The 25,197-nt window shown below is 41.5% G+C and overlaps 2 protein-coding genes across 2 annotated transcripts; both read right to left on the bottom strand.

Moving 5' to 3' along the window:
- Positions 1-3,001: 3,001 nt before the first annotated feature.
- LOC120312047 (NTPase KAP family P-loop domain-containing protein 1-like) lies at positions 3,002-10,663 on the bottom strand. The gene is made up of 3 exons (XM_039352251.1): positions 10,546-10,663; positions 5,427-5,558; positions 3,002-4,866 (listed from the first exon to the last, which is right to left on the bottom strand). The coding sequence occupies exons 1-3, from the start codon at positions 10,661-10,663 to the stop codon at positions 3,230-3,232; spliced, it is 1,887 nt and encodes a 628-aa protein (XP_039208185.1). The 3' UTR covers positions 3,002-3,229.
- Positions 10,664-18,249: 7,586 nt separating this feature from the next.
- LOC120312046 (NTPase KAP family P-loop domain-containing protein 1-like) lies at positions 18,250-23,734 on the bottom strand. The gene is made up of 3 exons (XM_039352250.1): positions 23,617-23,734; positions 20,807-20,938; positions 18,250-19,889 (listed from the first exon to the last, which is right to left on the bottom strand). Exons 1-3 carry the CDS (start codon positions 23,732-23,734, stop codon positions 18,277-18,279), a joined length of 1,863 nt encoding a protein of 620 aa, XP_039208184.1. The 3' UTR covers positions 18,250-18,276.
- Between the last annotated feature and the right edge of the window lie 1,463 nt (positions 23,735-25,197).

Here is a 25,197-nt window from a genome sequence, read left to right as displayed (position 1 = left end):
TCTTTGGTGGGCCGCTGGATGGCGGGATTGCCTTGCTATACAAGAAAGGATTCACTTCTTGTGTGTGCAGATCACAATAACTGGCAGCTTTTAAAGATAATCCACCATCAAAGTCAGTGTTCCTCATTCCTACTTTCCGGAAGTCAGTTTATTTAGGCTACTCTTCGAAGTAAACTTTTGGAATACTAGTGTGTAAGAATTAAGAGAGCACAGAAGGGAGGGGAGCTGTGGAGAAGATCACACCTTGTTACAAAGGCAAAGCCAAGCTAGACACACATACACACACACACACACACACACACACACACATCCACAACATGCATCTCTACACAGAACAGAGGCCAGCACCGTCTTGCCCATGACTTCAGTCCCCAAAACATCTGGATGCCTCCTGGATTGGTTGAGCAATCTGCAACGCACAAGTGGTCCTCAACTTACGATCCATAGCTGAGCCCCAAATTTCCATGGCTAAGCAACACCGTTGTTAGGTGGATTTTGCCCCATTTTGCGACCTTTCTTGCCTCAGTTGTTAAGCGAGTCACTGCAGTCGTAAAGTTAGTAACACACAGTTGTTAAGTGAATCTGGCTTCCCCATTTGACTTGGCTTTTCGGCAGGTTGCAAAAGGGGATCACCGCAGTCGTCATAAATATGAGTCAGTTGCTGTTGTCAGTTCAAACAGTCACTAAATGAACGGTTGTAAATCGAGGAATAAATAGTATTTGTTTAAATTATATATACACACAGGATCACCTCTGGGTTTAAAAAAATGAGAATTCTGCAAGAAAACACCAATTCAGCAGCCTATGTAAGTTATTATTTATTACGTAGCTGATTGACAGCCTAGGTTCTCTCAATGCCCAAGACAAAGAAGGGTCAGGTCTCCACTTTTGTCCCCACAACAACAACAACCTTGTGAGGTAGGCTTGAGTTGAGGTTTTCCCCCGTCCCAAAAGCACAACATCTGATCAATTGTGAATTGGTATTACTGTTCAGAAGGTTTTTTTTTTAATTTTTGTAATATCTCAATACACATTTTTGGCTCATAAAATATCAAAAATATAATCAAAATACATTTTTTACCCTTGGACATCCTGTTAGGTAATAAATATAATACTCAATCTAAGAGCAGTGTGTGCAGGTAGCCCTCATTTTACCACCACAATAAAGATCAGAATTAAGCAAGTTTGTGATTTTTTTTTCCTTTGAAAACTTTTCATTTCTCATCCAAGAAGCTTCTTCAGTTATTCATGTGGAACTGAAGAAGCTTCTTGGATGAGAAGCAAAAGCTTTTCAAAGGAAATAACAAGAAAGTCCAGTTGCCTTTTGGAAAAGCACCTGGATGATTTTGAATCTCCATAGACATTTACAACTTATGGACTTCAATTCCCAGAATTCTTGAGCCAAGTGGCTCAGGAATTCTGGGAGTTGAAGTCCAGAGGTAATACAGGAGCCATAGTTGGGAAAAGAACTTTGGACATAATATAGAATTAGAAAATTGGCAAAAGATTGGGAAAGAAAGTCCAAATTAACGAAAGCAGTGGCATATATAAAGAAAATATATATAAAATGTTTTACAGATGGCATTTAACACCAGTGAGATTAGCAAAAATGTTTAAAAGTACTTCAAACAAGTGTTGGAAATGCAAACAAAAACCAGGTACTTATTACCATATCTGGTGGACATGCCCTAAAGCTAAAAGATGTTGGTCCAAAATATATTTATGGTTGGAGAAAATGACTAAAAAACAAATAGACTTTAAGCCAGAATTACTTTTATTAGGAATAATAGGAGCAAATTATGATAAAGAATGTATATGTTTAATTTTACATGTACTAACTACAGCAAGAATTGTATTTGCCCAACATTGGAAAAATGAAAATTTACCAACTGAAGAAGAATTAATTAAGAAACTTTTAGATTGTGCAGAAATGGATAGATAGACTTTAACAATAAAAGAGAAAAAAGACTCAGTGCATTTTAGAACATGGGATAACTTTTATCAATGGCTAGAAAAATGAGCTAGAGAGATAGGAATGTGATATATAATATTGATTATATACTAGTAAGAAGACTATCGAACGATTAATTAACATTGTTATGATAATTAGTTATTACTCATTTTTTTCTTTTTAATTACATGTCCCCAGACAACATGCTGTTTGCTAAATATTAAGAATGTTATTTTTAAAAATCCTAACCTCAACCTCAACCCTATATATATATATATGTGTGTGTGTGTGTGTGTGTGTGTGTGTGTGTGTGTGTGTGTGTGTATATATGTATGTATATATATATATGTTTTCTGAGGTTTTCGCGGGTGTTTGTATGTAGGTCTTTGGTTGTTCGGGTTTTCTCCCGCGTAAAATTGGAAGTGTCTTGGCGACGTTTCGACGAAGTCCCATTCGTCATCTTCAGGCTGGTGTTTTCAGCTTCGTGCTTCGAGCAGCAAGCACCAAAGACCTACGTATGTATGTATGTATATATATATATATATATATATATATATATATATATATATATATATGCTGGAAAATTTGCATAAAAATACGACTCCTGGGCATGTCTATGGTACAAATAAAATACGAACACCAGGAGAGTATAAATATAAAAATATACTTTACTAAAAGCTGCCAAGCTTTCGTTTGGAAACTCCAAACATCATGATGATGTTTGGAGTTTCCAAACGAAAGCTTGGCAGCTTTTAGTAAAGTATATTTTTATATTTATACTCTCCTGGTGTTCCTATTTTATTTGTACCATATATGTATGTATGTATGTATGTATGTATGTATGTATGTATGTAGGTCTTTGGTTGTTCGGGTTTTCTCCCGCGTAAAATTGGAAGTGTCTTGGCGACGTTTCGACGAAGTCCCATTCGTCATCTTCAGGCTGATGTTTTCAGCCAGCCTGAAGATGACGAATGGGACTTCGTCGAAACGTCGCCAAGACACTTCCAATTTTACGTGGGAGAAAACCCGAACAACCAAAGACCTACATACAAACACCCGCGAAAACCTCAGAAAACATATATATATATAGTGAATAAACTGGCCAAGTGGCTCAGGAATTCTGGGAGTTGAAGTCCACAGGTGGTACAGGAGCCATAGTTGCCCCCGCTGATCTGTAAGCTTTCTGTCTTTCTTGCTCCCATCTTCCCAGCGAATGAAACCCTGCTAAATTTCTTTCACCCCAGGATTTCCAGGAAGCGCACATGGAATCCATGATCCCTAAGCCCTCTTCTCTGAATTTGCTCCACCTTTGCTGTAGTTCTCCAGAATTGCCAGATCCTGCAGTTCTCCCATCATACATCTTATGGAATGATCTAAGTTGACAGTATACTTCAACAATTTCTTCCCTTCTTGTACAGTGAAGGGAAAATCACCAGACAAGAATCTCTCAAAAAGTTTTGGGTCACCATCCAAGGCCATGATGTTCTGTAGTTCCTTGTGCTTGGAGTAAAGCTCAGGACAGGTCTCCATGAAGACATCCCACATCAACTTCTTCTCATAATCTTTGGGCGGTTGATACTGCAATTTGTCTTCCATGCATTGGAGGATCCAACTCAAGCGACATGGCCATTGGTTGGCCAACACCACCCAAGCAGCCACTTTTCGTGGACAGAGGTTGTTCTTCAGCAGGCTCTGTTGAGTCATCAATCTGACTGTAATGGGGAGGGTATTGATGATCCTCCTCATCTGGATAATGCTATCTGGGACATAATGGTAGAGACGATCCTGTTCATTTTGTAAGCATTGGAAAGCTTCATGGATGTACTGGGATGCCAGTGCATCGATCCGGTGTTGGTTGTCTTTAACCACCGCTTCCATGTCCACCAGTGCTTCATCGTGTCCCAAGTCCATCTTACTTCTGCTGATGCCGTTCATGAGATCTTTCCGAATCTGGAAGATCTCCTGCAAACAACGTTTCTTGGATTTGATGGCGATTTCCGGGATGGAGAATGGAAGGGTCACTGTGCGGTTGAGGTACAGGTAGCCATTGTCCGCCATTTTCTTCATACTGCTAGCCTTCTCCAAGCAAGAAACGATGACGCAGGGGTCAACCACCAGGATGAAGATGAAGGAGGCATTCGTATCGGAAAGAAGTGTGTTGATGGCGTTCAACACCCCAACCACCTGTTCAGGGTAGCATATATCTAAACATGTAATATTAAAGACAATCTTCAAATGCCGACGCTCAAATATTTCCATGTAGTAGACAAAGTTGGTGAGGACCTCAATCTCTTTCTTCACTGCACTCCTGAAACCCAGATGGCTGGTGAACTTCTCATCGCTGGTCATGCTCTCGATCTTCTTCTTCTGGCTGATGATCAAGTTCTTGATGACAGGACTGATGGTTATGATGAACCCTGAGCCCAAAATGGCAGCAATGCTGCTACCAAGGTACTTCAAGATTGTGCCATCCCTTATCCCTGGCATAAAGAGGGCGGTAGTAACCAGGCTTGCGCCGACTAGCAAAATACTTACCATGAGTCCTCCTGCAATGCAGCATGTTTTCCTTTTAAGCCTCCACTCATGGATGAATCCTGAGTCAGATTGTGGACTGCTTCCGACCACGTGGTACAAACTCAGGGGAAGAGGGCCGAAGTGGTTGCGGATATGGTCACACAAGATGCTGACCAACCCAGCCCATAACTGATTGCTGCAGGCATACTCCCAGGCGCTGAAATTTATGATGAGAAACTCGATGGTTTTTCTTCGGAGATGCTCCTCGGTGATGACTGGTTGGCAGAAGACGATGTACCACAGAAGAATCAGGTAATTTATTCCTTCAGGGACTCGGGATTTCTGGTGAGTCCTGCCGAATTCTTCTTTTTTTCTTCGGATGGATTCTTCGAGCATGCTTTCTGCAAAAATCAGTTCAGAAGAGGTCAACAGAAGACCTGCCAAGTTCTCAAAGACCTCCTATCTATAGAAGAGAATCTTTGTAGCTGAGGATTGAAATGTAGGTTCCGTGGTGCTCTCTTAGCTTGGTGGTTTTCTTGCACATGTTTCATAACCCAATTAAGTAACATCATCAGATGATGTTATCTGGGTAGTAAAACATCTGCAAGAAAACCCACCAAACTCAAAGAGCACCAAGGACTCCACTGTCGTCGTCGTTGTCTTCCTCCTCCTCCTCCTCCTCCTCCTCCTCCTCCTCCTCCTCCTCCTCCTCCTCCTCCTCCTCCTCCTCCTCCTCCTCCTCTTTTCCCCCTTCCCCTCCTCTCCTCTATAAACTCCAATCCCTTCAAGCACTGATGATGTAACTTTCTGACACCAATGATACCAGTTTTGTGATGGCGTGCTGACTCCTGTAAGGTTACTTCCTCTCTTCCCAGAGACCCATGGATAGAGGATGGAGCCTTCTACTGAGGACAGGTCTACTGAGATTCTTCCCCATTGATTCTCTCAGGGTGGGACTGACCTGCAATTTGATCCAGTAGGGTGTGAACGCGTGCTTTGTGCGATGAATAGAAGCCCACAGTGACTGGGGTGGGGGTATGGCACAATGTCTTCAATAAACAGGAGCAATAAATCTCATCCTCGCTCAGATGATCTGAGGAGTGGGGGAAAAAAAAAGGAATGGAGAATAACCAGAGGGTCCACATCTTACTCTCACTTAGTTACTATAGCCCTGAAAAAAGCGACTTATGACCAGTTCCTACATTTATCACCGTCATGGCATCCTCATGATCGTGTGATTATAATTTAGGCACTTGTCAACGGGCGAGTATTTATGAAGGTCGCAGCATCCCAGAGTCATGTGATTGCCATTCATGACCTTCCCAGCCAGCTTCTGACAAACACAGTCAATGGGCGAAGCCGGATTCACTTAACGACCGCACAATTCACTTAATGACTGCAATGAATCGCTTAAAAACCACTGCAGAAACACTTGTAAAATCAAGTGCAACTCACTTAACTGCCTTGCTTAGCAATCGGTCTCAATTGTCGTCGTATTCTGAGGCCCACCTGGAATCCCTTCTTGCCTAAAGTAGTGTTTCTTCACCTCAGCGAATTTATGAAGTGTGGACTTCAACTCCCAGAATTCCACAGCCAGCATTCTTTAAGGTGGGTGGACTTCCACTCCCTGCATGGGTAGCTGGGGAATTCTGGGAGCTGAAGTCCATACATCTTAAAGTTGCTGAGGTTGAAAAAAAAATGCTACTAGCGTAAAGGATCGCAAGGAAAAAACCCATCCCTGACAGGCCTTTTGTTCCCCAAAGATCTGCCAGAAAAAAAAATTTGAGAATAATTAGGATAATTAGCTTGTGTAACTCATCCTATTGTAAATGCCTCAGAGTAGAGCTGAGACTGCTTCAGTGTTCCCCCACCCCACCCCCAGGTGCTTTTCTGCTTTCTGGAAGGAGCTGAGCGTTAACCATCCTACGATTTATTTATCAAATTTATTTTCCATCCATTTTGTGGTTGAAGGCCACTTTGGGCAGCTTACAACAATATAAAAACACACAAACATTCGACAATTATAACTATGAAAATGGATTAAACTTACACAAGTTAAAACAGACCAAGACTTTTACTGCGTTTATTTTTGGTGCATTTTTCTGGATGGAAAACAAAATTTTATCAGTGACTTGGAAGGTGGTTTCTGGACTGCAGAAAATGTGGTTTGAGGTTGAAATGTGTCTAGTTTTGCTCTGTTTTATTATGACAGCGGTATGATCAAAAAAAGTCAAGAAGGTGCCTGTGAGGAATGAACCTCTGCCCAGGTTTTTTTAAAGGATACTAAACGGTGGTGTCTGTGTGTATAGATCGATTTCATTGTGACTCAGTTCAATAAAATCTTTTGGTTACTGTAACTTCTTAGTTAATAAAATCTGGATTTACCACGTAGCTTATATTTTTACACATGGGAGCAGTGGTGGGATTCAGCCAGTTTGCACCAGTTCGGCAGACTTGGTAGCTAATTTTTTGTGGGCCAGGCCCAGAACGGACTTCCAGAAGTGGCATCCACACAGAGAACCGGATGTTGACATATTTGAATCCCACCACTTCCTTCCTTCCTTCCTTCCTTCCTTCCTTCCTTCCTTCCTTCCTTCCTTCCTTCCTTCCTTCCTTCCTTCCTTCCTTCCTTCCTTCCTTCCTTCCTTCCGTAGGATTCAGGCAGTTCGCACCACTTTGGCAGAACTGGTAACTAATTTTTTGTTGCCCAGGTCCAGAATGGACTTCCAGAAGCGGCATCCACGCAGACAACTGGTTGTTCACATATTTGAATCCCACCACTGCTTAGGAGCAATTTTTGAACTATCTACACAAGCTGTGCTTTTTGGAATAGTGTTCCCTTGTCATATGGACTGCCCAAATTATTCCTTTTCATATTTCCTTTCCTCGCGTGCAGAAATGTAGCTTCATGAGGAACACCCCTTCTTTAGCAGCTAGTTTTCCACTTGCAGGGAATGTTTGTGTGGAGGCGGGTGTGTGTCAGAAAACTCACACCCGACCTGCAGCCTGAAATTTAATCTCAAGTGGGGATAAATTCGCCCTGATGAATTAATAAACCTAATTAGGGATTATAATGATGACACTAAGACAACTTTGTGTTTTGGTTTATATTTGGAAATCATCTATATATCTAATCAGTGGTGGAGACATAAAAGTCCCTAAATCATTAACAACTTGACTCAATACCGATTTTTTCACCCAGTTAAAAAGTGTGTCTCATAAAAGTGAGTTGGACTCAAGGTTAATTCAGGATGACACAATTCCTTTCCAAATACAACTATCATCACTTATGACCTTAATTGCCAGGCTGCATTACAGTTGTAAATTGAGGACATTTGGCTGGACGTTAAGCGGAACCTATGGGTTCCCTGTTTTATGCCAGCGTTTTCATTTCATCAGATTCTGAACTAATGAACCAAATTTGTGATGACTTGAACTCTAAGAAGGATGCAATAACAAAGTGACTTTAAATTCACTGAAAAAAAAATTCACTAAAAAACCAACAAGACGATAGGAGACTTAAAAAGCCAAATGTAAGCCATACCATTATCTTTGCTTTTAAAAAATGTTCTCTCCAGGTGTTTTTTTTTTTCCTCTCACAAAAATTAAATGCCTGTGATTTTAAAGAAATTGACTCCAAAAATGACAGGGAATTGTTGAGGAAATCGAATTGGTTGTAATCTGGAGTTTAGATTATGGTTGACCAAACTTTGGGCTTGTCTGGACTGCACAGAGTGAAGAGAAATTGCCTTGGGCCACATACAAAATATCAAATATAGGTAATGTATATAAATAACAGACTTGATTTTTTAATATTTTTATTATCATGTGGGGCCATATTACTAGCTGTCCAGGGCTGCGGGCTGCGGTTTGGATATGCCTAGTTTACGTATTACAATAACCTAAAGTAATGAAAAAAATTGCAAAGCGTTATTTAACACTTAGACAATAAGGTGAGCTGATTATTTGGTCCCAATTTCATGCATTCTAAAAGAACCATGCCAGGAAACAAAACATAGCAATTTAAGAGTCTCTAAAATGGCTGCTTGCAAAGCTGGTAAGAGAAGACTTAATGAAGAAAGGAAAGAAAGCATTTAAGATATTATGCTAATGAAGAAAACAACTTCTGTTAATCCTGTTTTGAAAACGTACATTAATTACCCTCCACACACAGGAACCGTTGCAGATGTTAGAATTGTTACCTAACTTTCCCTGAAGATTAAAAGAATTCCTAAGAAAAGTTTGCGTAATGGTTCTAACGTTTGCAACAAACGAAAACACGTCTCTTTCAAAGGGCTGATGAAAAGGCTACTGGGCAGGTAGTCCTCACAACCATTCCTTTAGTGACTGTTCAAAGTTACAGCGGCACTAAAGTCCTCGTACTTACAACCGTTGCAGCATCACCAAAGTCACGTGATCAAAATTCGGATGCTTGGCAACTGGTGTGTATTTGCGATGGTTGCAGCATCCTGAGGTCATGGGATGGTCATTTGCCACCTGGGCATGTGGGCAAGCTTTTAGGATGGCCGCTTAAATTGAGGTTTAATGTACAGGTACATTCACATTCACAACTGGGACCAGAATTTGTGTTGCTAAGCAAGGCAGTTGTTAAATGAGTCCCATCTGCTTTTATGACCTTTTTGGCCCTTTTGTTACACCAATCGGTTGTTAGGTGAATCACATGGTCATTAAGTGAATCCAGCTTTCCCCCCCCCCTCCCCATTGACTTTGCCTATCAGAAGTCAGCTGGGATGGTCGCAAATGATGATCACGGGACACCAGAAGATTGCAGCCATTGGAAACATATGCTGGTTGCCAAGAGCCCAAATTCTATGAGGTCACTGCACAAATGCTGTATTAGTGATAAGTGTGAGGGACCAATAACAACAACCACAACAATAACAACAATGACAATAACAATAACTGGAGAAGATAACAAAATACAAAGACCTACAGATGGAAATAGAGGCAAAGGCAAGCAAGGGTGGTACCAATAGTAATAGGCATCTCGGGTGCAATCCCAGAACAACTGGAGCACCACTTCAGCATTGACAAATTCGCTATCAGTCAATTGCAAAAGGCAGCCTTACTAGGAACTGCTTCCATCCTGTGACAAGATCTGTAATACCATCAATTCAAACATCCACATCTGCCTATCCCAGGTCCTTGGTAAGGATTCGATAGGTAGACAAAAATGCCAAATCCAGTCTGAATATCTGGCTGATTGTGTGATGATTACTAACAACAACAACAACAACAACAACAACAATAATAATAATAATAATAATAATAATGTTGGAAGGGGATATTGGAGGTCTTCTAGTCCAATCCCCTGCTCAGGCAGGAAACCCTATACAGACAAATGGTTGTCCAATCTCTTTTTTAAATACCCCCAGTGATGGAGTCCCTATGATTTCTGAAGGCAAATCCTTTCACTGGTTAATTGTTCTCACAATCAGGAAGTTTTTCCTTAGTTCCAGGTTGCTTCTCTCCTTGATTAGTGTCCATCCGCTGCTTCTTGTCCTGCCTTGAGGCACTTTGGAGAATAGCTTGACCCCCCCCCCATTTCCTTCGTCCTTCTCTTTATTAAACTAGACATACCCAGTTCCAGCAACCGCTCTTCATATGTTTTAGCCTCCAGTCCCCTAATCATCGTTGTTGCTCTTCTCAGAACTCTTTCTAGAGCAGTGGTTCTCAACCTGTGGGTCGGGACCCCATTTGGGGTCGAATGACCATTTCACGGGGGTCGCCAAACCACGCTGTCCGCCATTTTTTCCCTTTTCCCTAGCTGTTCTACTCCCTCTTATTGATGGCCACACCCACTTGGGGGTCACCACAACATGGGGAACTGTATTATGGGGTCACGGTATTAGAAAGGTTGAGAACCACTGTTCTAGAGTCTCAACATCTTCATAAATTACTTTTTAAAGTACCGTTGTAACTTCAAACGGTTGCTAAACTAATGGCTGTAAGTCAAGGAATGTCTGTACTAAATTTGATTTTTGGAAGAAGTGGGATGAAATCCTTGCTACCTTCCATTTGTCCAAATCCAGAGGTTGTGAATTAGATGCCGAGCTTACCTTCATCACAACGTCCATCGTGGCTAAAGTGGGAATCCTTTGTTGAGAACAGGCTCCCCGCTTCGTGGTACTCCTCTGCATGGAGCTGCTGAGCAGCTTCCTCGTCAGAGTAACTCATCAGCTCTGGAGTTGCTGGACCATCAACTGGACTTCCCAGGCAAGCTGGAGCCTGCCAAAAGACGATAAGGCAGACAGGTGATTCAACCTGGTTACCTGGGACAGGTAAGCTTCTAATGAGAATGAATGAACAGAATATAGATATCAAGCCACATCTGGGATAGATGCATTGTAGTAGGGTTTTTCTCTCTCTGCCTTTTTCTTGTTTCCAGGTTTTAGGTTAGAAAAACTGAGTCCATTAAGTGAAAAGAGAGAGAGAGAGAGAGAGAGAGAGAGAGAGAAAGAAAGAAAAAGAAAGAAAGCAAGAAAGAAAGAAAGAAAGAAAGAAAGAAAGAAAGAAAGAAAGAAAGAAAGAAGAGAGGAGAGGTGTAGTTTTGGTTCCTGAAGCTCCAGATTCTACTGACCTTCACAGCTGGCCTCCAATTCTCTTTAAGTTGGAGAAAAAAGACCAACAAAATAAAAGCCCAAAGGTTTGGCAAATGAGAACCTCATTTGTTTCTGATAGGTTGCTAATTGGGATGAGAAAATATTTCCGCCACTGTATTGAGAAAGAGGATCAGATGCAGGGGGTGTGGCCTGGACATCGAGCCATGGGCTGTGAGCTTAATTCTGATGATGTTCTAATGAAATACCAAATTTCCCTTTTTTCCCCTTTTCTGTTCTTACGTGGCATTCTCTTCCAGTGACAGAAAAAGTTTGCTATACACACAATCCACGTAATGATATACACAATTTCTACGGGGGTTTTGGCAGGCGTCTCATAACTGGATGTCCAGGTCAGCTATCCAGGCGATGGCCCCTGGCGTCACTTCGTGCAGATCTTCTAGGGTCCCTGAGAATGCACATCATGGTGCAAACTCACGCAACATGTTTAATAGTTTGCATATCAGCACCAGAATCGCAACAAGGGGAATCTGTCCATCCCCTCTGATGCAGGACAGAGGCCCGTCTTCCAGAATTCACCCCTAATTCTATTTAATTTTGACCAGACAGAGCAAGTCCGGTCAAAACCAGGTGGTTTGTTAGAAGGATTACTAATGGTCAGGCCACAAGCAGGTACCCTAATCCAGATGTGAATACCTGATCAAAAGTGATCAATCTAAGAATGTTTATGCAGAAAAAAAGACCCACTATATTTCAGGGGGCTGAAAGTAAAGCCGATTTTGGAGATTGCAAAACTTAACCCTTTAAGAAATGGTATAGGGCAGTGATGGCGAACCTTTTAGAGACCAAATACCCAAACTGCAACCCAAAACCCACTTATGCATCGTTGGGTGCCGGTTGGGTGTGGCCCATTGGGTGGGTGTGGCCGATTGGGTGGGTGTGGCTGCGGTGGTAACGGCAGACTGGGTGGGACTAAAAAGTTCAATCAATCAATTCCAACTTTGCAAGAACTTTTTTTTCCCCTGAGAGAAATTGAAATTGAATGATTGATTGAACCTTTTTTTCTTGCACATGGCAGCGGAGGCCTAAAACGAAAAGGTTTTATAAAACCCAGCTGAAGGCCTAGGACTGGGGCGACAGTGCACGTGCCCACAGAGAGGGCTCTGAGTGCCGCCTCTGGCATCCATGCCATAGGTTCTCCACCACTGGTATAGGGTTACCTGCCTGAGCAGGGGGTTGGACTTGATGACCTCCAAGGTCCCTTCCAACTTTTTTATTATTATCGATCATCGCACAGTCAGCCAGATGTTCAGACTGGATTTGGCATTTTGTCTACCTATCGAGTCCTTACCCAGGACCTGGGATAGGCAGATGTGGATGTTTGATGGTATTACAGTATCGTCGCAGGATGGAAGCAGTTCCTAATAAGGCCGCCTTTTGCAATTGACTAATAGCGAATTTGTCAATGCCAATGGTGTTCAAGTGGTGCTCCAGTTGTTTTGGGATTGCACCCAAGGAGCCTATGACTATTGGTACTACCCTTGCTTGCTTTTGCCACAGTCTTTCTATTTCTATTTGTAGGTCTTTGTATTTTGTTATCTTCTCCAGTTCTTTCTCTTCTATTCTGCTATCTCCAGGCACTGCCACGTCCACTATCCAGACTTTTTTGTCTTTCTTATCGACAATTGTTAAGTCTGGGGTGTTATGTTGCAGGTGCTTGTCTGTTTGAATTCTGAAGTCCCAGAGCAGTTTAATTTTATCATTTTCTATGACTTTCTCTATTTTATGATCCCACCAGTTTTTGCTTACAGGCAAATGATATTTTTTGCAGATCTTCCAATGCACCATTGTTGCTACTTTGTCATGCCGCTGCTTGTAATCAGTCTGTGCAATCTTCTTGCAACAGCTTACCAAGTGGTCCACTGTTTCTTCAGCTTCTTTGCATAGGCGGCACTTACTGTCTGTTGCTGTCTTCTCAATTTTGACTTTGTATGCATTTGTCCTTAAGGCTTGGTCTTGTGCAGCCAGAATTAGTCCCTCGGTCTCTTTCTTCAATTTTCCTGCTCTTAGCCATTGCCAGGTTTTATTATTATCTGCTTTCCCAGCTATTTTTTTCATGTATTGGCCATGTAGTGCTTTGTCTTCCCATGCCTCTATTCTGTTCTTCATTTGGTCTTTCTTGTAGGCCAGTTTGGTCTCTCCAGTAGTTAGTAAGCCTTCCTGATATACTAATTTCAGTGCATCTTCATCATTGTTCTTCAGATATTCTTCCAAAGCCATTTTTTCTTCTTCAACCATCTGATGTACTTGTAGCATTCCACGCCCACCTATTTGCCTTGGTAGATAAAGTCTATCAATGTCACTGCGTGGATGAAGGGCATGATTCATTGTCATTATTTTTCTGGTCTGCCTATCCATTGCTTTTAGTTCTGCTTGAGTCCAGTCCACTATTCCAGCTGTGTACCTAATGACTGGGATTGCCCAGGTGTTGATTGCCTTTATGGTATTTCCTCCATTGAGTTTGGACTTTAAGATCTTCTTCACTCTCTTGATGTATTCACCTCTAATCTTTTTCTTGACTTCAGTGTGCTTGATGTTGTCAGCTTGAAGGATACCCAAGTATTTGTAGTACTCTTCCTCATCCAGACTCTTAATGTTATTTTCGTGGGGCATCTTGATTCCTTCAGTTTTCACTATTTTTCCTTGTTTGATAGTAAGTGTGGCACATTTGTCCAAGCCAAACTCCATTACAATATCTTGGCTATATATACGGACAGTGTTGAGCAGCGATTCTATTTCAGATGATGTTTTTCCATACAGCTTCAGATCATCCATATAAAGGAGGTGGGATAGTCTAGCAGATGTTTTTGATGTTTGATAGCCATGTCCTGAGTTATTCAGTATTGTTGACAGAGGAAACAGTGCAATAACAAATAGTAATGGTGATAATGAATCTCCTTGAAATATTCCTCTCTTGATATTAACCTCTCCCAGCTTTTCACCATTGATCTGCAACTGTGTCTTCCATTGTGCCATCGATCTTTGCACAAATTTTCTGATGTTTCTACTGACTCCTGTTATTTCTAGGCACTTGATTATCCAATCATGTGGCAGAGAGTCAAATGCCTTTTTGTAGTCAATCCATGCCACATTCAGGTTGGTCTTCCTTCTCTTGCAGTTTTCCAAGATCATTTTGTCTATTAGGAGTTGATCTTTTGTTCCTCTGCTATTGGGGCGGTTTCCTTTCTGCTCAGGTGGAAAGAGATTGTTTTCAACTAGATGCTGTTGTACTGCATCAGCTACCACACCAGTTAGTAATTTGAAAGTTGTTGGTAAGCAGGTAATTGGCCTGTAGTTACCTGGTGTTGCCCCTCTTGTTGGATTTTTCATTATTAGGTAGGTTTTCCCAGTTGTTAGCCACTTTTCAATTTCTCCTCCTTGTAGTATATTGTTGAATTGCTTGGCAATGAGTGGGTGTATAACAGTTAGATGTTTCAACCAAAACCCATGCAGTTCATCTTCACCTGGTGCTGACCAATTTTTGATTTTCTTTGCTCTTTTTTCTACCATTTTTGTTGTTATTACTAGTTCTTTCATTTCAACTTCTGTTTTATTTGCATCCACCTCTTTTAACCAAGCCGCATCCTTGTTGTATTTCTTTGGGTTATCCCATATCTGCTTCCAGAACTGCACTGTTTCTTCCTTGTCAGGTACTGACTGATTCCTTGCAGTTTCTCCATTGATGGATTGGTAGAAACGTTTCTGATTGGATTGAAATTGGAGGTTCTGCCTATAGTTTGCAATTCGAGCTTCATATCTACTGATTTTCCTGGCTATAGCTGTTATTTGTTGCTTTATTATTTCCAGTGCTTCCTTGATCTTCCTTGTTTCTAAGTGGTATTTCTTGATTAGGTATTCTTTGGTCTTCTTGTTCTTCAGCTTCTTTTCTTTCATCTGTTCTAGCTTGCTTGCATGTGATCTTAACTTGCTGATCTTATTTTCTAGTCTAACCTTCCATTTTTGTGGTGCACTGTTTGTTTGTTTTTCTTTTTTGTTGATTTTACATCCCAGGTATTCTGTTATAACTGCAGCTGTGCTGTACATTAATTGGTTTGTTTCTTGCAGTGAATTGGTGCTTATACTTGCTATTGCAGTATTTGCATCTTTTAATGCTTGTGCTAGCTGTTTCTTTGGAACAAGCTTCAATGCAGGCAGCCTTATTCTGTTGTTTTTGTGCTGTTCTAGATGCTCAGTTATTCTTTGTTTCAATTCTTTTATTTCTTTAGTTAGAGGGTTTTGTTCTTCCTGAGGAAGAGGTGCCTGGTTTCCAAATGAGAACAGTTGTATATCTCTACTGGATTCTTTCACTGCCAACTCCCCCTGGTTTGCCTCTACATTCTGAATTACTTCTTGTAAGGCTTTGATTTCTTTGCCCTGGGTAAACCTTTGCAGTTCGTCCAATTCTGTTTCTGTAAATACTTTATTTCGTGTTATAAATCGGCGTTGATCTGCTAGTCTCTGTTCTGTTATTTCTGATTCTGGATGTTGTTCTTTCCAGAATTGGTGCATTCGTTTTAGATATCCTCGTCTTGTTGGACTTGATCTGTAGTAACAGATCATTATTTCTTTGTTTTCCATCACTGTGTATCTGCGACGGGTAAACACCTTTTCTTCCAGTAGTTCTGCAGCTGCTGGCCCTGGTTGCTCAGCCAACAGTCCTGAGTCCTGTAACCCATTTTTCACCAGATATCCAGGAACTCCAATATCTAGTGCGGACCTTGTTAACCCGGGCGACGTCCGAGCCGGTATGGCATTCTGAAATTTACGTCTCACCATATTTTTTATGGGAGAGACACTCTTTGTCTGACTCCTCTGATGAGACCTGTCCAGTATGGTTGAACCTCTGGCATAGCTCTCATCTTCCTCAGAGTACACAAGCCCCACAACCACGATTATTATTATTATTATTATTATTATTATTATTATTATTATTATTATTATTATTATTATTATTGATCATTGCACAGTCAGCCAGATGTTCAGACTGGATTTGGCATTTTGTCAAGTTAAGTCTGGGGTATTATGTTGCAGGTGCTTGTCTGTTTGAATTCTGAAGTCCCAGAGCAGTTTAATTTTATCATTTTCTATGACTTTCTCTATTTTATGATCCCACCAGTTTTTGCTTACAGGCAAATGATATTTTTTGCAGATCTTCCAATGCACCATTGTTGCTACTTTGTCATGCCGCTGCTTGTAATCAGTTTGTGCAATCTTCTTGCAACAGCTTACCAAGTGGTCCACTGTTTCTTCAGCTTCTTTGCATAGGCGGCACTTACTGTCTGTTGCTGTCTTCTCAATTTTGACTTTGTATGCATTTGTCCTTAAGGCTTGGTCTTGTGCAGCCAGAATTAGTCCCTCGGTCTCTTTCTTCAATTTTCCTGCTCTTAGCCATTGCCAGGTTTTATTATTATCTGCTTTCCCAGCTATTTTTTTCATGTATTGGCCATGTAGTGCTTTGTCTTCCCATGCCTCTATTCTGTTCTTCATTTGGTCTTTCTTGTAGGCCAGTTTGGTCTCTCCAGTAGTTAGTAAGCCTTCCTGATATACTAATTTCAGTGCATCTTCATCATTGTTCTTCAGATATTCTTCCAAAGCCATTTTTTCTTCTTCAACCATCTGATGTACTTGTAGCATTCCACGCCCACCTATTTGCCTTGGTAGATAAAGTCTATCAATGTCACTGCGTGGATGAAGGGCATGATTCATTGTCATTATTTTTCTGGTCTGCCTATCCATTGCTTTTAGTTCTGCTTGAGTCCAGTCCACTATTCCAGCTGTGTACCTAATGACTGGGATTGCCCAGGTGTTGATTGCCTTTATGGTATTTCCTCCATTGAGTTTGGATTTTAAGATCTTCTTCACTCTCTTGATGTATTCACCTCTAATCTTTTTCTTGACTTCAGTGTGCTTGATGTTGTCAGCTTGAAGGATAACCAAGTATTTGTAGTACTCTTCCTCATCCAGACTCTTAATGTTATTTTCGTGGGGCATCTTGATTCCTTCAGTTTTCATTATTTTTCCTTGTTTGATAGTATTATTATTATTATTATTATTATTATTATTATTATTATTATTAAGACGTGGACTTCAGCTCCTGAATCTGTCTTCCCCATTGACTTTGGTCCTCAGAATGTTGCAAAAGGGGATCACAGGTAGTACAGGAGCCATAGTTGGGAAAAGAACTTTGGACATAATATAGAATTAGAAAACCGGCAAAAGAAAGAAATGCTAAATTAACGAAAGCAGTGGCATATATAAAGAAAACTTATATAAAATGTTTTACAGATGGCATTTAACATCAGTGAGATTAGCAAAAATGTTTAAAAGTACTTCAAACAAGTGTTGGAAATGCAAACAAAAACCAGGTACTTATTACCATATATCTGGTGAACATGCCCTAAAGCTAAAAGATGTTGGTCCAAAATATATTTATGGTTGGAAAAAATGACTAAAAAACAAATAGACTTTAAGCCAGAATTATTTTTATTAGGAATAATAGGAGCAAATTATGATAAAGATTGTATATATTTAATTTTACATGTACTAACTGCAGCAAGAATTGTATTTGCCCAACATTGGAAAAATGAAAATTTACCAATTGAAGAAGAATTAATTAAGAAACTTTTAGAGGGTGCAGAAATGGATAGATAGACTTTAAAGATAAAAGAGAAAGAAGACTCAGTGTATTTTAGAACATGGGATAACTTTTATCAATGGCTAGAAAAACGAGTTAGAGAGATAGGAATGTGATATGTAACATTGAATATATACTAGTAAGAAGACTACCAAGCGATTAATTAACATATTGTTATGATAATTAGTTACTACTCATTGTTTTTTTTCTTTTTAAATACATTTACCCAGACAATATGCTGTTTCCTAAATATTAAGAATGTTATTTTAAAAAATCCTAACCCCAACCCCAACTTCAACCCTACCTTATTCCTAATCCTATAAAAACTAATTATTTATATATATAAAGAAAGGCCAGCTGCCTTTTGGCTCAGGAATTCTGGGAGTTGAAGTCCAGAGGTGGTACAGGAGCCATAGTTGCCCCCGCTGATCTGTAAGCTTTCTGTCTTTCTTGCTCCCATCCTCCCAGTGAATGAAACCCTGCTAAATTTCTTTCACTCCAGGATTTCCAGGAAGTGCACATGGAATCCATGATCCCTAAGCCCTCTTCTCTGAATTTGCTCCATCTTTGCTGTAGTTCTTCTCCAGAGTACCTAGAGCCCGCAGCTGTCCCATCTTAAATTTTAAGGAATGGTCTAAATTCACAGTATATTTCAGGTATTTATGCCCTTCTTGTACGGTGAAGCGAAAATCAGCGGACAAGAATCTTTCAAAAAGTTCAGGGTTGTCATCCAAGGCCATGATATTCTTGAGTTCTTTTTGCTTGGACAACAGCTCAGGACAAATCTCCACAAAGATGTCCCACATCAACTTCTTCTCATAATCGCTGTGCAACTTGTCTTCAATGCATTGCAACTTGTCTTCAACGCATTGGAGGATCCAACTCAAGCGACACGGCCACTGGTTGGCCAACACCACCCAACTGGCCACATTCTGGGCACAGCGGTTGTTCTTCAGCAGGCCCTGTTGTGTCATCAACCTGATCATAAGAATGATGGCGTTGCCAATCCTCCACATCTGGACAATGTTATCTGGGACATAACGGTAGAGACAATCCTTTTCATCTTGCAAGCATTGGAAAGCTTCACGGATGTATTGGGATGCCAGGGCATCGATCTGCTTTTGGCTCTCTAAATCTTTGCTCACTTCCAGGTTCCTTGTAGTGATCAGAACTTCCAGACTCTCCAGGGTCTTCTGCAAACTCTGCCTCTTGGACTCGATGGCGATTTCCGGTATGGAGAACGGAAGGGTCATTATGCGGTTGAGGTACAGGTAGCCGTTGTCCGCCATTCCCTTCATGCTGCTAGCCTGCTCCAAGCAAGAAACGATGATGCAGGGATCGACCACCAGGATGAAGATGAAGGGAGAATCCTTATTGGAAAGGAGCGTGTGGATGGCATTCAACACCCCGACCACCTGTTCAGGGTAGCATATATCTAAAGATGTGATCTCAAAGACAATCTTCAAGGGCCGACACTCAAAGATCTCCATGTAGTGTATAAAGTTGGTGAGGACCTCAATCTCTCTCTTCATTGCACTCCTGAAACCCAAATGTTTGGTGAACTTCTCATTGCTGGTCATGCTCTCGATCTTCTTCTTCTGGCTGATGATCAAGTTCTTGATGACAGGACTGATGGTTATGATGAACCCTGAGCCCAAAATGGCAGCAATGCTGCTACCAAGGTACTTCAAGAACGTGCCATCCCTTATCCCTGGCACAAAGAAGACGACAGTAGCCATGTCTATGACAGTTAGCAAAACAATCAGCAGGAGTCCTACTGCCATGCAGCACGTTTTCTTTTTATGTCTCCATTCTTTTTGGGTGGCTTGTAAGTCTAATTCTGGAGCGCTTCCTACCACTTGGTACAAACTCAGAGGAAGAGGACCGAAGTGCTTGCGGATATTGTCACACAGGGTGGCGATCAACCCAGCCCACAACTGGTTGCTGCATGCATACTCCCAGGCGCTGAATTGTATGAAGAGGAAGTTGACGTTTTTTCTTTTGCGGTGCTTCTCAGTGATGACTGGTTGGTAGAAGATGATGTACCAGAGGAGGATCAGGTAGTTTATTCCTTTGGGGACTCGGGACCTCTCACGAGTCCTGCTGAATTCTTTTTCTTCCTTTTTGATGGATTCTTCAAATATACTTTCTGGAAAAATCAGTTCAGAAGGGGTCAACGGAAGACCTGCCAAGTTCTCAAAGACCTCCTATCTATAGAAGAGAATCTTTGTAGCTGAGGATTGAAATGTGGACTCCATGGTGCTCTCTTCTTGCAAATGTTTTGTAAGTTACATCATCAGATGATGTTACCTGGGTAATAAAACATCTGCAAGAAAGTACCAATCTGAGAGAGCACCAAGGACCTAACAGTCCTCCTCCACCTCCACCTCCACCTCCTCCTCCTCCTCCTCTTTTCCACCTTCTCCTGCTCCCCTCTATAAACCCCAACTCCTTCTAGCACTGATGATGTTACTTTCTGACGCCAATGATACCAGTTTTGCGATGGCGTGCTGACTCCTATAAGGTTACTTCCTCTCTCCCCAGAGACCCATGGATAGAGGAAGTACCAGTGGTGGGATTCAAATACCCAAACAACCGATTCTCTTATTGGATGCAGGCCTGGGCCTGCAAGGCCTAGAACGGACTTCCGGAAGTGGCATCCATGCACTGCCAGCGGGCCATTCTAGGCCTGGGAAGCCTCCTCCAGGCCTCCGAGGCCTAGAACGGACTTCCGGAAGTGGCATCCGTGCACTTCCGATGCGCCGTTCTAGGACTGGGAGGCCTCCTCCAGGCCTCCGAGGCCTAGAACGGACTTCCGGAAGTGGCATCCGTGCACTTCCGATGCGCCGTTCTAGGCCTGGGAAGCCTCCTCCAGGTCTCCGAGGCCTAGACTGGACTTCCGGAAGCAGTGTGTATTCAGCTGGTTCTCCAAACTCAACAAAATTTAGCTACCGGTTCTGGTGAACTGGTGCAAACTGGTTGAATCCCACCACTGGGAAGACCCCTTCTACTGAGGACGGGTCTACTGAAATTCTTCCCCATTGATTCTCTCAGGGTGGGACTGACCTTTAATCTTGTCCAGTAGGGCATGAAGGCGTATTTTGTATGATGAACAGAAGCCCACAGTGACTGGGGTTGGGGTTTGGCACAATATCTTCTTTAAAGAGTAGAAATAAACATCTTCCCCGCTCTGGTGATCTGAGGAGTGGAAAAGGAAAAAAAAAAGAAAGGAATGGAAAATAACCAGAGGATCCACACACCAGTGTCCCTAGCTGGCTGTTGGCATAGCCCTGAAACAAGTGACTAGGTTCCTGCTTTTACGACCGTCATAGCATCCCGATGATGATGAGATCAGAATTCAGGCACTTATCAACGGGCATGTACTTAGGACAGTTGAAGCATCCTGGGGTCTTGTTATCGCCATTTGCGACCTTCCTAAGTTGACTTCTGACTAACATGGTCAAGGGGGGGAGAGCTTGATTTGTTTAACGACCACATGATTCACTTAATAACTGCAATGATTCACTTACGGACCACAGCAAAAACACTTGAAAAATCGGGTGCCTTTCACTTAACAGGTGTCTTGCTTGGCAACGGAATTCCGGCCCCAGTTGTGGTTATAAACTGAGGCCCACCTGGAATCTCTACTTGCCTAAAGTAGTGTTTCTTCACCTCAGCAAATTTATGAAGCGTGGACTTCAACTCCCAGAATCCCAGCATTCTTTAAAATGGATAGACTTCCATTCCCAGCATGGGTAGCTGGGGAATTCTGGGAGCTGAAATCCAGACATGTTAAACTTGCTAAGGTTGAAACAAATACCACTAGCCTAAAGCATCACTGTGGAAAAACCATTCCTGACAGGCCTTTTGTACCCCAAAGATCTGTCAGAAAAAAAGAGTAATGAGGATAATTAGCTTGTGTAACTCATCCTATTGTAAATGCCTCAGAGCAGAGCTGAGATTGCTTCAGTGTTTCCCCCCCACCCCCAGGTGCTTTTCTGCTTTCTGGATGGAACTGAGCGTTAACCATCCTGTGATTTATTTATCAAATTTATTTGCCATTTATGCAGGATGACATTCACAATTCCTTTGCAAATACAACTATTATCACTTATGACCTTAATTGCCAGGCTACATGATGGTTGTAAATTGAGGACCATTGGGTGGTCATTAAGTGGAACCTATGGGTTCCCTGTTTTGTGCCAGCATTTTCATTTCATCAGATTCTGAACTAATGAACCAAATCTGTGATGACTTGAACTCTAAGAAGGATGCAGTAACAAAGTGACTTTAAATTCACTGAAAATAAGTGAGCTTTATAAAAAAAAAACCACAATAGGAGACTTAAAATGCCAAATATAAGCCATAGCATTATCTTTGCTTTTAAAAAAATGTTCTCCCCAGATGGTTTTTTTTTTCTCACAAGAAAATTAAATGCCTGTGATGTTTTAAAGAAATTGACTCCAAAAATGACATGGAATTGTTGAGGAAATCGAATTGGTCATAATCTGGAGTTTAGATCATGACTGACCAATCTTTGGGCTTGTCTGCTCTGCACTGAGTGAAGAGGAATTGTCTTGGGCCACATACAAAATATCAAATATAGGTAACGTATATAAATAACAAACTTAATTTGTTAATATTTTTATTATCATGTGGGACCATATTACTAGCTGTCCAGGACTACATGTGGCTGTGGGCTTCGGGTTGGACATGCCTGGTTTTCATATTGCAATAATCTAAAGTAATGAAAAAATTTGCCAAGCGTTATTTAACAATTAGACAACGATGTGAGCTGATTATTTGCTCCCAATTTCGTGCATTCTAAAAGAACCATGCCAGGAAACAAAACATAACAATTTAAGACTCTCTAAAATGGCTGCTTGCAAAGCTGGTAAGAGAAGACCTAATGAAAAAAGGAAAGAAAGCATTTAAGATATTATGCTAATGAAGAAAACAACTTCTGTTAATCCTGTTTTGAAAACATACATTAATTACCCTCCACACACAGGAACCGTTGCAGACATTAGAATTGTTACCTAACTTTCCCTGAAGATTAAAAGAATTCCTAAGAAAAGTTTGCGTAATGGTTCTAATGTTTGCAACAAACGAAAACACGTCTCTTTCAAAGGGCTGATGAAAAGGCTACTGGGCAGGTAGTCCTCACAACCATTCCTTTAGTGACTGTTCAAAGTTACAGCGTCACTAAAGTCCTCGTACTTACAACTGTTGCCGCATCACCAAGGTCACGTGATCAAAATTCGGGTGCTTGGCATGTATTTGCGATGGTTGCAACATCCTGAGATGATGGGATGGTCATTTGCCACCTGGGCATGTGGGCACGCTTTTAGGATGGCCGCTTAAATTGAGGTTTAATGTACAGGTAGTCTTCAACTTACATTCACAACTGGGACCAGAATTTGTGTTGCTAAGCAAGGCAGTTGTTAATTGAGTCCCATCTGCTTTTATGACCTTTTTGGCCTGTTTGTTACACCAATCGGTTGTTAGGTGAATCACATGGTTGTTAAATGAATCCAGATCCCCCCCTGCTCCCCATTAACTTTGCCTATCAGAACCATGCTATCATGTCACCCCTCGTCCTTCTCTTCGTTAAACTAGACATACCCAATTCCAGCAACCGTTCCTTATGTTTTAGCCTCCAGTCCCCTAATCATCTTTGTTGCTCTTCTCTGTACACTTTCTAGAGTCTCAACATCTTCATAAATGACTTTTTAAAGTACTGTTGTAACTTCAAACAGTTGCTAAATGAATGGTTGTACCTGTACTAAATTTGATTTTTGGAAGAAGTGGGATGAAATCCTTGCTACCTTCCATTTGTCCAAATCCAGCGGTTGTGAATTAGATGCCGAGCTTACCTTCATCACAACGTCCATCGTGGCTAAAGTGGGAATCCTTTCTTGAGAACAGGCTCCCCGCTTCGTGGTACTCCTCCGCATGGAGCAGCTGAGCAGCTTCCTCGTCAGAGTAACTCATCAGCTCTGGAATTGCTGGACCATCAACTGGACTTCCCAGGCAAGCTGGAGCCTGCCAAAAGGCGATAAGGCAGACAGGTGATTCAACCTGGTTATCTGGGACAGGTAAGCTTCTAATGAGAATGGATGAACAGAATATAGATATCAAGCCACATCTGGGATAGATGCATTGTAGTAGGGTTTTTCTCTCTCTGCCTTTTTCTTGTTTCCAGGTTTTAGGTTAGAAAAACAGTCCATTAAGTGAAAAGAGAGAGAAAGAGAGAGAGAGAGAGAGAGGAAAGAAAGAAAGAAAGAAAGAAAGAAAGAAAGAAAGAGAAAGAAAGAAAGAAAGAAAGAAAGAAAGAAAGAAAGAAAGAAAGAAAGAAAGAAAGAAAGAAAGAAGAGAGGAGAGGTGTAGTTTTGGTTCTTGAAGCTCCAGATTCTACTGACCTTCACAGCTGGCCTCCAATTCTCTGTAAGTTGGAGAAAAAAGACCAACAAAATAAAAGCCCAAAGGTGTTGAAAATGAGAACCTCATTTGTTTCTGATAGGTTGCTAATTGGGATGAGAAAATATTTCAGCCACTGTATTGAGAAAGAAGATCAGATGTAGGGGGTGTGGCCTGGACATCGAGCCATGGGCTGTGAGCATAATTCTGATGATGTTCTAACGAAAAACTAAATTTCCCTTTTTTCCCCTTTTCTGTTCTTACGTGGCATTCTCTTCCAGTGACAGAAAAAGTTTGCTTACCACCAGGAGTCCTTGAATTACAACCCAAATGCTTCTAGTGTTGGAGCATTTACTGCTTCTGGAGGCAGGCTGTTCCACTGATTAATTGTCCTCACTGTCAGGAAGTTTCTCTGTAGTTCTAGGTTGCTTCTCTCCTTGATTAGTTTCCATCCGTTGCTTCTTGTCCTGCCTTCAGGTGCTTTGGAAAATAGCTTGATTCCCTCTTCATTATGGCAACCCCTGAGATACTGGAATACTGCTATCATGTCCCCCCTCGTCCTTCTCTTCGTTAAACTAGACCAGGGGTAGGCAACCTTGGCTCTTTTATGACTCGTGGACTTCAACTCCCAGAATTCCTAAGCCAGCCTGGCTCAGCTTGGAAACCTCTCCCTTTCCCCTCAGCATGGCTGGCTCAGGAATTCTGGGAGTTGAAGTCCACCAGTCATAAAAGAGCCAAGGTTGCCTATCTCTGAACTAGACATCCCCAATTCCAGCAACCGTTCCTTATATGTTTTAGCCTCCAGTCCCCTGATCATCTTTGTTGCTCTTCTCTGTACTCTTTCTAGAGTCTCAGCATCTTTTTTACATCGTGGTGACCAAAACTGGATGCAGTATTCCAAGTGTGGCCAGGTATTCCAGATGTGAACACCTGACCAAAAGTGATCAATCAAGGATGTTTATGCAGAAAAAAAGACACCCCGTATTTCAGGGAGATGAAAGTAAGGTCGATTTTGGAGGCTGTAAAATGGGTGTTTT

This window comes from Crotalus tigris, unplaced genomic scaffold (assembly GCF_016545835.1).
Source record: "Crotalus tigris isolate CLP2741 ecotype Arizona unplaced genomic scaffold, ASM1654583v1 scf7180000018413.2111637, whole genome shotgun sequence".
Classification (NCBI taxonomy): Eukaryota; Metazoa; Chordata; class Lepidosauria; order Squamata; family Viperidae; genus Crotalus; species Crotalus tigris.
The sequence above is the reverse complement of the archived record's forward strand: the minus strand, read 5'-3'. Positions and strand labels throughout refer to the sequence as shown.

What these genes read in the sequence shown, in the direction of transcription:
- LOC120312046 (XM_039352250.1), bottom strand. Translation starts at nt 23,734, where the DNA reads ATGAGTTACTCTGACGAGGAAGCTGCTCAGCTGCTCCATGCGGAGGAG. An exon ending in CGATGGACGTTGTGATGAAG is followed by an intron (nt 20,939 to 23,616) that starts GTAAGCTCGGCA and finishes TCCACTCCTCAG; the next exon opens with ATCACCAGAGCGGGGAAGAT. An exon ending in CCTACTGGACAAGATTAAAG is followed by an intron (nt 19,890 to 20,806) that starts GTCAGTCCCACC and finishes TGATTTTTCCAG; the next exon opens with AAAGTATATTTGAAGAATCC.
- LOC120312047 (XM_039352251.1), bottom strand. Translation starts at nt 10,663, where the DNA reads ATGAGTTACTCTGACGAGGAAGCTGCTCAGCAGCTCCATGCAGAGGAG. An exon ending in CGATGGACGTTGTGATGAAG is followed by an intron (nt 5,559 to 10,545) that starts GTAAGCTCGGCA and finishes CCCACTCCTCAG; the next exon opens with ATCATCTGAGCGAGGATGAG. An exon ending in CCTACTGGATCAAATTGCAG is followed by an intron (nt 4,867 to 5,426) that starts GTCAGTCCCACC and finishes TGATTTTTGCAG; the next exon opens with AAAGCATGCTCGAAGAATCC.